Source organism: Oreochromis niloticus, linkage group LG19 (genome assembly GCF_001858045.2).
Source record: "Oreochromis niloticus isolate F11D_XX linkage group LG19, O_niloticus_UMD_NMBU, whole genome shotgun sequence".
Taxonomy (NCBI): Eukaryota; Metazoa; Chordata; class Actinopteri; order Cichliformes; family Cichlidae; genus Oreochromis; species Oreochromis niloticus.
The window spans coordinates 1,033,940-1,048,785 of NC_031983.2; the positions used below are offsets into that span (position 1 = coordinate 1,033,940).

General features: G+C 44.4%; 1 protein-coding gene across 3 annotated transcripts in view; it reads right to left on the minus strand.

The window, feature by feature from the left end:
* LOC100711078 (MAM domain-containing glycosylphosphatidylinositol anchor protein 2) overlaps window positions 1–14,846 on the minus strand; it is a 193,109-nt gene that overhangs the window by 98,198 nt on the left and 80,065 nt on the right. For all 3 annotated transcript variants that reach the window (XM_025900808.1, XM_025900807.1, XM_003458435.5), the window contains exons 3-6: window positions 11,250–11,418; window positions 6,830–7,026; window positions 4,404–4,536; window positions 1,420–1,692 (exon numbers count right to left, since the gene is read on the minus strand). In XM_025900808.1, coding sequence (XP_025756593.1) covers window positions 1,420–1,692; window positions 4,404–4,536; window positions 6,830–7,026; window positions 11,250–11,418 — 772 coding nt within the window. The remainder of the gene's footprint in view (window positions 1–1,419; window positions 1,693–4,403; window positions 4,537–6,829; window positions 7,027–11,249; window positions 11,419–14,846) is intronic.

Genomic DNA, 14,846 nt, shown 5'->3' on the forward strand with positions numbered 1-14,846 from the left:
CATCCCTCATAGAGACAATGTGAATAAAGCAAATGGTTGCACTGTTTAAACATGTTGTTAGTAGCTGCACCAAATAGTTCAGAAATGCTTATTATGCTTAGTGTTCAGAGTTGTATACTTTGAGAGTTTATTTTTGGACATTCTGAGAAGTCTGGGTTTGAAACCAAACGAGTTCAGTAAACAAGCTGTTACCAGATAAAGCATAAGGCAGTAGTATGCTTTAAAGCGTGCGGGTCTAATCTGTTTTCTTGGTTATATCCCAGCATCACATCCTGTTAGTAGGGAGGATGTAGCATCAGGTAAACGTTAAGAGGTAGGAACTTTTGTGCTGGGTTGTTGTGAGGGTGGGGATGAAAAATAATAAAAGACACTCATTGGAGTAATGGTGCGTCTCGTGCGTCTGTGAGTTATGCCTCCAGTCAAATAACATCCATAACCTCAAATCACGGAACGGAATTTATCCAAATATAGTCGTACATATATGTACAGCTGCAGAACGTATCCTCTTATCAATGATCCGGACTGAACTACTTTAGGATAAATGCACTGATGTTGATCTGGATAATGACTGCTCGACTGTAATATGTTTTGTGTTAAAACTTGATTGAACAAAGTCTACAGTGAAACAGCTTCAGAGAACCAAAACCAGGAACATACAGATGAACCCAAATGTGCATTTTTGCTCAGTTTGAGCTGCTAATTTTATTCAAATCATCTCAGTGCCCGGGCAGGATGCGTCATCCAAACTTTGAAACGTGCTGATGATGTTGAGAACAATTCATCATGACACTGCAGGACAGGACGACACACAGCGTGGAGGAGGAGGAGAGCTTAAAGTCTCTCTGCATAGATGCAGATAAATGCTACTCTGCTGATGTGTTGGGCCGACTCTGCAGCAGCCTGTACAATCTAAACATGGCAGGGCTGTTCTTTTACTGTTAGAGGCACACAGACTTCAGTCGGCCATCAGAGCTGAAACCAGTTCCCAGTGAGACCAGTATGCTCACATGAGACTGTAGCAGAAATAAATACAGCGCAGTGGAGCAACGACAGCTTTGATCCACAGTAAGAGAGGATGAAACACGCTTTCCTTTCTTTAGATGACATGTAAAAGGTTTTCCACCACGCTTGGATTCAACCTGTGGTGTACAAAAATGCAATCCCAGTCAACCCAGTCCACCCCACTTTGGGACCAGTCACTTTAGCTCATTCTGTCACAGTCTGAGGGGAGGACCATGTCAGCTGCTCACCAGCCAGCTGTGCTCTTTATGCATGAACATAAATCTGACTGTTCCAGATTATTGTTTTAAATTCAGGTGTTACAAAGAGAGCTTTGGATGTTTCCATGTGTCAGAAAAAGACTCATTTTTCATGATGGTTTCTAGGATCAAACGTTCAGTGATGTCGGGCTCTCCCTACCTCTGACCAGGATGGTGGTGGTTTTTTTGGCAGGATTCCCAACGTTGTTGGACCCCACACAGCTGTAGACACCACCGTCGTCAATAGCAACAGCAGGAATGGTCAGCGTGCCCCCTTTGACCACGCTCCGTTTGGGGAGCTGCTGCCCATCGGGTCTCATCCATTTTAAACTGGGATGAGGTTCTCCGCCCGATGCCACACAGACCAAAGTGATCGTCTCGCCGGGGTTCACTACCAGGGGGTCGTCCAGGAGGAGCTTGATAGATGGAGGAGCTGAAGGAGGAGATGGAAGGGGGGGGGGGGAATGAGGAGAGAGGATGTCAAAGGTCAGCAAGAAACCTTCCAAAATGTCAAAACTTTTCAATCGTGCTGGAGTTACAAATGTGAAAAATCCACAAAACTACATGATTTTCAATCAGGTCACAAATTTGTAACATGTCAACAAAGGAAACAACTATTTTACTTTAGAATTCAAACAATCGACATTATTTTACTCACTTATTTTATGTGTTTTTAAACTCTGAACATTCCCCACAGCTTGTTTTAGCAAACAAATATGTGTATTCATATAATTTGACCCAAAGAACAACAGTATTAGGACAATGTAGGATAAGAAATGAAAACATGTTTTTAAAGGTGAAGAAGACTGAAGTTTAAGTATCAGATTAGATCATTTGCATCACTGTAAATACCAACAATGCTGCTTTCCTGCCGTCCAACACTAAACAACATACATCAGTAAAGTTTTTATTTAACTTTAATAAGCTAAGTATTAAACTGATGCCATAAATATTAATGCTGCATGCAAGTCTCCAATCTGTTATCACTGAGCTCGTAGCCATGGCTAAGATAGTAATGACAGCACTGATGTTGGAGCTAGTTAGCAAACGTTATCAGTGTGTAACAGCTGTGTGTAAATATGATGCACACAGTGTTGCTTCTAGACAAACTGTGACTGACAGCAGGCTGTGGATCACCTCTCAGCTGTGACTGTCATGATTCCTTCACTGTGTCTGCAAACTGGTCATGATTGTTGTTTGCACTGTTACAATGTTTCTAATGCCTCCTAATGTCATTCCCACCTCTGGTATAGAAACTTCTTATGTTCCTGGGCATCACACTGAAGCTTTACTGTCCTTTCCAGTCACCTTTCTCACTCACTATGTGTTAATAGACCTCTCTGCATCGAATCATATCTATTATTAATCTCTGTCTCTCTTCCACAGCATGTCTTTAATCTGTCTTCCTTCTCTCACCCCAAACGGTCACAGCAGATGGCCCCGCCCCTCCCTGAGCCTGGTTCTGCCGGAGGTTTCTTCCTGTTAAAAGGGAGTTTTTCCTTCCCACTGTCGCCAAAGTGCTTGCTCATAGGGGGTCATATGATTGTTGGGTTTTTCTCTGTATCTATGAAGCACCTTGAGGCGACTTTTGTTGTGATTTGGCGCTATATAAATAAAATAAAATTGAATAGAATTGAACTTTGTGAAACAGTCAAACTAGGTTTGGCTGTTGATCCTGTACAGACATGCTGTTGTCTGTTTCTTTAGCTCTCCTTCTCTGTCTTCGTATCCATCTTATTCAGCTCTTTGTCTGTAAACACCATCAGACTGAAACGACCTGTGACGCCCTCACAACGACCCACAGAGAGTCACACTCATGTAAACAGACACACATGAAGTTACACACTCTCAACATGCACGTTTTATTTGTTTCAGTTGTAACAGGTTGTCTCCACAATCAGTGATTCAGTTACCCATAATGCACTGCTCTGCGAGACATGGATAACAGCACCTTTTAACTATTTTTCTTCTAAAAATGTGTTAAAGGAGATTTGTATAAAATACAGCTTTTTTCAGCCCAGGCTGGCCACTTCACAGGCACGTGGTTGTCATTTTTACATTTTTTATACTTTGAAAGCTTTTAAATATTTTCTCATGCTTCAATGATCCATAGTGATAGAGCCCCCAGCTGCTGAAACACAGTATAAAAGCTTTTATTGTAAAAGAAATGCAGCAAAGCAACTCCCTCCCTCCACCAGCTGCACAGCACAAGCTGCAGAAAAGCAGCTAAATGCAGAAATAATAATGAGGAAGGTAAAAATAGCTGAGTCGACCTCTGTTAAGCTGACATCATGTAAATCCCATCAAGCCGTGGGGCGGTAGGATCTACTGTACAGGTCAAGAGCGGCAGCCTGAGCGAGCAGAGGAAAACCTTTTATGAAGAACGTCCATGTGACTGCACACACACAGATACACTAACAGATTACAAGTAAACACCTAGCTTTAAAAAGAGAAGAAGAGAAGATCTGTGACGGCTCCTCACACAGCTGCATTTCTACCATCACGGCGTGCACGGACAGACACACTCACGGTCACAACGAAACGTGCAGAAAAGCAACGCCAGGCTGTAAAAATGTGAGTACTGTCACACGTCAAGCAGCAAATTGAGCCGCTACATCCAAGTGGCGCCCTCCAGGACAGAAACTACAGCTGACAGCGTGAGGCTGGCCCCAACAGTTCATTTCCTGGAGACACGTTTCAAGCTCAGTGCACAGCTAAACCAAAAGCTGTCGCTTTCATTTTTATTAGTCTAAAAGGTTAATCTTACTATCTGTGTTTAACTGCTGCAGAGTTCAGTTCACTTTTATTTATACAGCACCAGGTCGCAACAACAACAGCTTCACATTGTGAGGTTCAACAGACACTACAAAGAAAACAGAGAACACCCAACAATCATATGACCCCCTATGAGCAAGCACTTTGGTGACAGTGGGAAGGAAAAACTCCCTTTTAACAGGAAGAAACCTCCAGCAAAACCAGGCTCAGGGAGGGGCGGGGCCATCTGCTGCGACTCAGGGGACCAAGCATTAAAACTAACTTTATATAATGAGGTCTTTAAAAACAACATGAATGTCAGGGATGTTACTGATAAAACCACGGCCTGATCTCTCTACTGTGGATGAAACTCTGTGGGTTTCTGTGTACCTGTCCTGTTGCTCAGAGTGAAGTGGGCGCTCTTGTCTTCAATGCCACAGACGTTCCTGACGGAGGAGAAGCAGGTGTAGTCGGCGTAATCCTGCGGACGCAGATTCTTCAGCTTCAGAATCTTTGTCTCTCCCTGAAACACAAACGTACATCACTGAACCTGTTTCAGGTCTTACAGGGTGCCACGTGTCTCATAGCTGCTGTAAAACAGGATCATGTCCACCATCAGCTCCAAAAACATTTCTCTACTAATGTAGTCGTGGTTACTAATGCAATCTTATGTTTGCTGTGGTTCGTCTAATATTCAACCTAAACATTTCAATAATAGATAAATGAATAGTGAAATATAAGGTGATTAACACAGGACATCTTATAGTTAAAGCTCATCCAGGGAACAACAGCTGCTGTTGTATTTTTCTCACAGATAAGCACGCAGCAGTACAAATAATTGGAGATGTCTCTGTGATCGTGACGTGTAACTATAATTACAGTAAACTGACAGACAGCAAATTCATCCTTCTTCCTCCTGCTTCTCGCTCTCTTCCTCCTCCCGTCTCCACCTCACTGCCAAATCTCTCTTATCTCCACTGGCAGCCTCCACGCTGCCTTCCGCCTCACGGACAGATGAGATGAGATTAGATGACATTTAAATGGGATGTGTGTGCAAAGATGGCAGCCAATTTTTTGGCTGTGGAGGAAGAGGAGGAGGAGATAAGCTTCTCATTACAGCCCATGAGAAGCGAGGGGGGAGGGGTTAACCGGTCGGTGAGCTCTGGGCTGAAGGCATTACAGTCGACAGCGTTCAAATCTGCCGTGAATGTTATCTCCGCTGCGGTATTACACGGCCCACTAACTAGCTGCCTGATTGGCTGGCTTCCCTTTGCTCCAAATTAAATCTAAACCTCGGCCAAAGGGAAAAAAGGCAAATCTGGACTCTCCATCTGCAGAGGTTTTTAATCCTCAAGAGGAAGAGGATGAGGCTTAAACTATGACTTTCCCAACTGTTGAACTCACACAGAACATTTGGATTCAGAACTGGAATCACAATCTGGTTTATCTACCAAGATTTTGGTTTTAATAGCAAATTTTAAGTTTTTTTTTCCATCAATCCAATAAACACATTTTTGTTCATGAGGCTGTAGAAATCAGTGGTGCTTTGGACGTCACTGCGAGGCTAAAAACATCTAACTTTCAGCTATTTTTGGCCACAGCCGATGACTGAGTGAGAAAAAGAAAACCAGGCTGGAACTAAAAAGACTTTTACTGATGAAGCTCTGTGGTTGATTATCAGCAGGAAGGGGAGCAAACACAAAATGAGGAAGAATAATTTGCTGGAGTCTGTGTCACAGTTAAATGACTGAATATTGCAGGCAGCACAGTCTCCCGCTCTCTGTGGAGATGCATTTATAGCTCAGTTCATTTCCTTCTAAACACATTAGTTGCTGCAGATTATTAAGACAAAAAGAAAGTTTAGAAAAGTAAAGTCTGCGTCTGTCCAACACTCGAGGGTTGATGTGTAATTTGGGCACAACAGGAATGGTGGCAGTGTTAAACTGGAACTAAAATACTTTGTTAGTGTTTCTCCCATCCTGCTGATAATAAGCAGACGTCTGTAAGCTCATCAAAAAGGTCTACTTGTGAAAAGGATTACGTTAAATGACTATTAGTGACTCAAAAACACAAACTGATCATTTGTATTGAACACACTGATTAATCACTCAGTGAATCTGCATTCAGGTGTTCAGGGAGATTTTAAAGAGCTGAGATCAGAAGTGTGTGCTGTCACTGAGAGTGGTATGAACCGTGTCTTAGGACGTTACGAGGAGGAATACAGCGAGGCATGAAGATCAGAATAATTCCTATTCAAATACAATCATTTCAGGACGTTTGACACTCTGTCTGCAAAACAACACAACACCTGCAAACATCTGCTGGCTAAGATTTAGCTGTAAATATCCTGAATAAGCATGAAGTTAACACGACGACAACATCAAGGACACAAGTTTCCCTGTCTCAGAGCTCTGTACAACACCGGGATGTGTCCTAAAACATCTGGGCCAATACTGTGACATTTTCTGCTAGTTGTGCTAGCCCTGTGTGCAGAAACAGCTGTGGAGCACCATTGTTTGAGGATACTTTCTGACTTCAGGGCCTACACACAATTTTCCTGGGAACAATGAAAAGTTGTGAATGCCACGGTTTAAGACACAGAACACAAGAGCAAATCAACCACAGGATGGACGATGCCGAGCTGAAAAATCTGACCTTTACCTGTTCAATCAAACTGAGCTTTGCTTTTGTGCTCTAATGTCTCTATTTAATGAACTCGTGTGCTCCTCCCACAGACCTGATGCTGCTAACAACGACAGCTTCATGTCATGAACTAAAATGCTTCATTGAAGATAAGGAGCTGATGAAAATCTCACCTGTGTGAAGAACGGCTCGTAGATCTCCACCCCAGAGTCTGAGCCCTGCGACAGCACCTCCCTGCCTCTCCTCCAGGTGTAGTGGACAGGAGGGTTGGAGTTTGCTACGCAGCGCAGGAAGACTGTCCGCTCAAAGTAGAACTGTTCCTTTGCTTCACCCACACTCTGATGTATCGTTATCACTGGGTCATCCAGGTCTGAGAGAGGTGGAGGAATCATAGGGAGAGGGGAAGGAGAGGTGGAGGAATCATAGGGAGAGGGGAAGGAGAGGTGGAGGAATCATAGGGAGAGGTGGAGGAATCATAGGGAGAGGTGGAGGAATCATAGGGAGAGGGGAAGGAGAGGTGGAGGAATCATAGGGAGAGGTGGAGGAGAGGTGGAGGAATCATAGGGAGAGGGGAAGGAGAGGTGGAGGAATCATAGGGAGAGGTGGAGGAGAGGTGGAGGAATCATAGGGAGAGGGGAAGGAGAGGTGGAGGAATCATAGGGAGAGGGGAAGGAGAGGTGGAGGAATCATAGGGAGAGGGGAAGGAGAGGTGGAGGAATCATAGGGAGAGGTGGAGGAGAGGTGGAGGAATCATAGGGAGAGGGGAAGGAGAGGTGGAGGAATCATAGGGAGAGGGGAAGGAGAGGTGGAGGAATCATAGGGAGAGGTGGAGGAATCATAGGGAGAGGGGAAGGAGAGGTGGAGGAATCATAGGGAGAGGGGAAGGAGAGGTGGAGGAATCATAGGGAGAGGTGGAGGAGAGGTGGAGGAATCATAGGGAGAGGGGAAGGAGAGGTGGAGGAATCATAGGGAGAGGTGGAGGAATCATAGGGTGACGAGGAGGAATCATAGGGAGAGGAGGAGGAATCATAGGGAGAGGTGGGGAGGAGAGGTGGAGGAATCATAGAGAGTGGTGGAGGAATCACAGGGAGAGGGGAAGGAGAAGAGGAGGAATTATAGGGAGAGGGGAAGGAGGGGTGGAGGAATCACAGGGAGAGGTGGCGGAATCATGGGGAGGAGGTGGAGGAGCAAGAGAACCAGGTGAAGAATATTAAAGAAGAAGATTACAATCATCACCATGGAAACTGACATTCAGCAGCCGGTTGGTTGGAGTTTGTCTCTTGGATGGAAAAAGCTGCTCCAGCACACTGAGCTGCTCACTAACAGTATCTACAGTTCTGTTCTTTGTGCTGACAGTGATAATGAACATGTGAGGGTCTAATCTGACTCCTCGTGTTCTCCACACCAGGAGAAGCTTTCAGCATGCCTCAGCAAACGTCAGCTCACTGTCCCTTTAAGCATCTCAAACAACAACAGAGTAAAGTGGGTAACTGAGTACAGTATGAGCCATCAGAGCCAGAAGGCCACTTCACTGTAGAGCCATTTACTACACACTGAATGTACTTACTTAGTGAATATATGCAGCCCTGCAGAGGCAGTTTGTTTCCTCCTGTGGAATCTGAATTTACACTTTCTTCTATTTTCCAAACAGCGGGGTCAGTTTTCCTGTGGTTTGGGTAATTACTGCAGAGCCCAGGGCTTTTAAAGTGTGTGGAAACACAGCGAGCTCCCTGATCAGCTGACTGGAGCTGGCCAATTGTGATCCACGGTCATAATGAGTGTGGTTATGAAGTTGCCACGGGCAGAAGGGCTAATGGTTACTAATCCACTTCACACAGAGCAACGTCAAACTCTAAAAAACAGCCAGTGCAGTTACTCACAGGCCCAAACAATCTGCTGCCACAACATGCTAACTCCCACAGTTCAGCCTGTGCAGTGAGGCTGTGCTGGCTGCAGGTTAAGGCACATGAGGGAAACCATTCATCTGCTCTCTTGCTGCAGTTAACTGTGTAAAAGCTTCTGTGCCTTAAAGGCAGCACTCAGCTGCGATGCATCGAGGTACCTCCCTGTAATCCCAGGAAGCTACATCCTCCAGGATATTATGGCTTTTATACAACATTTATGCTTCTTTCCTTCTTTTTGTTATTTTGGAGGAAACATTACAAGAAGGAAATCGTCACTGGACTTAAACACATGCAACAGCAATGACACCAAGATGAAAATGAAAACCTTCTGTTCTGTGAGACACTGTGAGCCTGCTCGCTGTCGCTAAGGGAAGAAACACCTCAGCACAGAGGGTAGTTCGATCCATTGCTTCATACGGCATGATTAGCAACAGAAAGCATCAACACAGGTGATGCAGACACATGTAGGTCAGGACGAACTTTAACATCATCAGCAGGAAGATACAGGCTGATGCAGACGTTTAATCCTCACACAGTTTTTCTTTACTGATGCTGCTCGTACTTGTTTTCACTGGAACTACTTGTTGTCGTTAAGCACTATTATCACTGACCTGTCAGTCACTTGGGTCATCATCACGTAACAGACTCAAAGCAACCTTCTCACAAAAACACATCCTTTGCTCCCATTTCGTCAGCTGAATATACAAAACGATGAAACAAATAAATTGCGATGAAAGCATGCTTGCACAAAAGCAGACAACAACTCGACACGATGTCAGTAAGCACCGTCAAAAATGTTGGATTTAAGTGGTTAAAGTATTTGACCCTGATTACTGACTCCTGGGGCACGTTCCCACAGTACAGAGATGGTTGTGTCATACTTTGTGGTCAATACATCTGATCCACTGAGACAGCACTGCACTTCTCGTCCAATCGTGGCAACAGCTCCACTTTTCCTGATTAGGTTGGTTGGCAGCATGTCAGTAACACGACTGGCTATAAAAACAACATCTCAGAGAGTCGGGGTTCCTCGCCATGAATGATGAGAGATTCACTCATCTGCAAAACACTGGCTAACAATTTCAGATTTAAAACAAGACAAAACAACCCAACTATGATCACCGTATCAGAATCTGGAGGAATCATGAGGGACACTGATTTAAATCAACACTGGATGCCTGCATTAAACTTCAGCCTCTCAGGCAACACTGCAGTGAACAGCCGCGGCAGCGTTGTAGAAGCAACTTCACTTGTCTGTGAACACAGTTTGCTGTGACATCCACAAATGCAGAGAAGAAGTCACGTGAACATGAACGTGAAACACAGTTGTCTTTCTGGCCATTTACATTAGACTGAGGCAGATGTGGAAACTGTTTAAAGGTCGGTCAGACTGATATTTGAAATTCTTTTTGGAAAACACGGATGCTACGTCACCTGGACCAATGAGGACAAGGACCATCCAGCTTCTTCTCAGGAATAAAATCCTCTATCTTTGGGGGTGTGTTAGGGCTTATAGAGCTGGACCCAATCTAGATCGGATCTAGATCAGATGTACATGTCATCATCTAGATCACAAAGAATACTCAGGACTGTTGAGCAACTGTGAACCTATATCAGGAAGGACTGAGGCACGTCTCTCCTAAAAAGCACTTTAGTTCCCTCAGTTTCCAGATGTTTATGGACCGTTGTTACGAGAACAGGGAATTCTATACAGTGGTTAAAAGGTCCTATTCCAACTTTCTCAGGTGTGTTGTGTCTCTGTGTCTTGTTTGAATAAAATGTGGCTTTATGAGATTTGTAAATGATTACATTCAGTTTTTACTCATGATTTACACGGCACCATCCCAACACTTATTACAGCTGGAGCTGTAATAAGTGTGGGTCAGACAAAAAAAGACAGGAGGTGAAAACCAAAGGAGTCGCATAAAGTGGCCAACACAGAGCACCCTGAGTGTATCCAATAGGCAAAGCCTGCACTAGCCGTGTCACGGTTTGACAGCACGCGCTTCCGGAAGCCTGGCGGGCGACATTCTACCCGGAAGCATCCCCGCGCTGAGCCCATCCACACCTTCGGTTAATCAGAACTCACCGGCTGCTGCTAATTACCCTCCGTATTGTGTCAGCCTACTTAACGGTGTGATCGGGCATCTCTCAGCGCTGGATGGTTGAGTGTTACTCGGCAGTACAGTCGTGAAACGTGTGTTATTGTGCTCTCTTTTGGATTGCCCAGTGATCGTGTCATCTTTGTGCACTAGGAATCAGGAATGGATAGCAGATCACGGGAGCTGCACCACGGGCCGAGGATTTCCACGTCACCTTCATGTGCACTGTTGGAGGTCAGGAGAAATCACCACTGGGAGCCACTGTGTGGAAATCGTGAACAGAGCTCTTGTTGTTTCCCCCACTGTAAATAAATTCACTGTCTCATCTCAAAAGGAGATTGAGTGCGCTCCTTCCACACCTCGACAAGCCGGGCTTAACCACATGGATGATGCAGACTCAACAGGGCTATTCTTGATGCCAACATTGCAGTTTACCATGATCAGTCTGTGTGGTTAATGCCCTCTGTGTCATGATTCATAACTGACTCTATAAACTCCTAACACACAGAGAGAACTTCAGCACCATTATCTAAATGTATGTCTGTTCCAGAATGTCATGGCTGGTATGAATCAGGGTGTGTTCTTACAGTAGACGTCTACTCGTATGGAGCGGATGGCGGGGGATCCCAATCCATTCTCAGCCTTGCAGTAGTAACGCCCCCCCTGGTGGCGGTTGATGTTTTCGATCCTCAGAGTTTCGTTGTGCAGCGAGGATTCGCGGTCTGACGCTCCACCAGCAGTTTTAGTCCAACGGATCTGCACAGAGTACACATACCTTACATTATTTACATTTTAAATGACAAAACACATTTTACACATTCATATTATTCTCCATCAGGGAAATATTTATTCATTTACAGGACAAAGAGCCAAAACTAAAAAACTACCATCAACTATGAAACAGAAGATCACGGGTCGAGCAAAGGATGTTGACCAATAAACCAGAAGCCTTTAAGAAAACTCTGAGACAAACACTTAAAAATAAATAAACCAATCCATTGACCAGGCCAAATGTTCTAAAGTATCCTAGTATACTTTATAATGTTGTTTCAAGACTTCAGTGTAATGCAAACAGCAACAGCTGGTAAACATCTATGCAGAATTTGTTCCCATGGTTTGCCCCATCTTGGCTCTTCCAAACTAATTAGATAAATGTTGCTGTTTTTCCTGGCATCAGCCAACAAAGACGAGCTGAGCAAGAGTTAAACTGATGTCCTTACATCCTCTGATCTGAGGTCAGTTCAATGTAATCGATTATTAAAGGCTGTCTAAACGAAAGCTGTGTGTGTGTGTGTGTGTGTGTGTGTGTGTGTGTGTGTGTGTGTGTGGTTTAGCCTCTGCAAGATTTCTTTCAGTCCATACTACGTGCTCTGTGCATTCTTTTCATCTTCCATCATGCTTTTCTCTCCATCCGTCCGTCTCCCAGTGACGACTGGTGAGCTCTCCAAAAGAAAGCTATAACATCTCTGTTGCCCCCTGCTACAGAAGTTCATCATTCCCACCACGTGATACTGGAAAATTGCTTTCCATAACTCTGGCTTCAGATTGGTACTGCGAGGCATTTTGCAGTAAACGGAACTAACCGAAATGTTTAAGAAAATCACTAAATTAACGTCCTTAGCAAGCTGTGGGCTCTCCATGATGATTGTTCTTCACTCACAGTGGGTTTATGCACCATTCTGCATTTAAATATTAGCTATAATTAATACAAGGACGTTTGGGTAACAATGTCTCTATTGAGGCCACTAAATAAATCAAACTGAATTGAACCAAGAGCAGAATCAGCAGACAGCCATCATGTTTTATCTCTCCAGAAGCTGGTTTTACATATTAACCACTTTATGTTACTACCAGGATTATTTTCAGGCACCTGGACTCACCTCAGCACTATTCTACTTGCCACAAAGTCATCTGATGTGTTTGCTTCATATCTGTTGCAGGTTATGAATAAAAACAACAAAAGAGAGATGGTGCATTGTTTATCTCACAATGTTTGTCTGATGTTGTCCTTACGGAAGTCTTTCTTCCATCCTGAGTGAGTCACACAGCTGCCACTCGATGTTATTCCACCCTCCTTTGTGAGCAAACCAAACTGAACCTGCACACGTTTTTGTTGCATTTCCTCCATAACTGACTTTCTCTTCACTTTCACTGTTCATTTTCAGTTGCATCAGGATGATGTCAGGAAGCAGCCCGTCCCAATGTGAAGGATCCACAAGGTGCACCTGAGTTGCATCACATAGCCCCTTGTTTTTCAAAAGTGTGTTTAGCATCGATCAGATGAACTTCACAATGATTGTTATGGAGTTGTCTAGTGTAGATGGGGTGGCATGACTGAGGCTGAAAGCTCAGACAGAGAGTAGGGGGAGGATGAGTGTCATTGTGTTGGTGACAGTTCTGGGGTATATCACAGAGACGAGTGTGTAAGAGTGGGTCCTGTGTCAGACACAGCTGTATGGTGTCATGCTAGCACAAAGTAAGAAATGTTTGAGAAAAACTCTTGTGTGAAAAGGAGAGGCCCGTCTTCATCAGAAATTAAGCTCCTGCATTCTGACGCCCTGGTCCATCGTAGATTTGCAGCTGAAACCCAGTCATCAATGTTATAATGATTAATTATAACTGATGATACATGACTGTTAAGTCCGCCCTTTGCCTTACGAGCCAGGTTGCAACAAATCCGTTTGCCCTGGGCTCTGTGGCTAAGATTTACAGGAGGATTTATTCTCCATCAGAGGTTTATTTGTTGGAAACTTAAGAAAAGCTAAGTTGAGGCAGCTGCTTTAACTGATGATTATGTATTGATGCACGAGAATCATGCTAGTGATGTGGGCTCCTGTCCTGACAGGGGAAAGGTGTTGGGCAGTCAGACAAGACACCAGCTTCTTCTGAGGTAAAAGGTCCGCTGGCTAAATTTGCCATGGGCTCGGTCACTGGAAGAATGACCAACCTGTCCTGAAGTCTGAGTATTAATCAGGCTCTCGGGGCAACGGTGCTACTGCTCCAGTGTTCATTTACTCTGTGGGGCTTCCCACTGTGAGGAGCCTTATTACAACGTGTGCATGCCAGTGTGACCAGCGCTGCCTGTTGAAGCGGGGTCGCTGTTGTTCTTGGCAATGATCTGGACAGCAGGAAAGTTTGGCCACAAGAGCCAGTTACCTTAGCGCCATGTCCCTGAGTGCAGTTTAACATTAGTACAGATGACTGCTGCGAGGTTCCAGCATGTGCAGTGACACATGCTTGCAGTTGTACTGACGGACACTCCAGCTGTGCTGATGACTAGGGATGGGTATTGATAAGATTTTAACGATTCCGATTCCATTTTCGATTCTGTTTAACGATTCGATTCTTTATCGATTCTCTTATCGATTCTTGTTTTTAAAAAGGAGAACACTAAGGTCGATTAGCTTAGAACTTTGTTTTATATCTTCTCTTTCAACAAGATAGAAATTTAGGAGTAACATGGCCTTACAAACCCAACAGTGAGGTCTTAAGAGATCCACAGCCTACGGCTCTTCAATGGGGTGTCACAGGGTCCCCGGGGAAAATTGTAAACGTAAAATAATAAAATAAATATTCTTCTGTAGCAATAACAAAGTATAACATAAATTATTCTGTAGCAATTACACAAGAATATCCAGTAATGTCCCTGCCTACAATTACACACATTCACTTACCATCTGCTGTGGCAAATGGCTGCAAGGTTTTGACCACAAACTTAGTCACTGCTCGGTGACATTCGGGCCTGAAAAGAGACGCTACCGGTAGACTGCAGCGACAACTGCCAGCGAGCGCCAGCCAGACTCTGTCTGTCTGTCTCATCATGGTCACCTAAATGCACAGTAATGGCAGGTTTTGTAATAAGGCAGATCGCGCTAACATAATATGCACTGTTAGTTGATTATTTACCTGCCGCATTAACGGGAGAGGACGTGCAAACGTTACCGCTGCTGCTGCTGGGTTGAGATTCACGAGTCCGGAGCGGTTTTGTGAGCGAATGCTTTTGCATATTCGTAGTGTTTCCTCCCTTAATGAAATATCTACTTTGCAAGTATTGCAAGTTGCCCTGTTGTCATTCGTTCTCGTAAAGTATAAACAAACTTTTAAGCGTTTGAGCCGCTTAGGCGCCGTGTTTCCGCCGCCTAAGCGTGGTGACGTCATTCGGGGCGACTGGAATCGATAAGGGA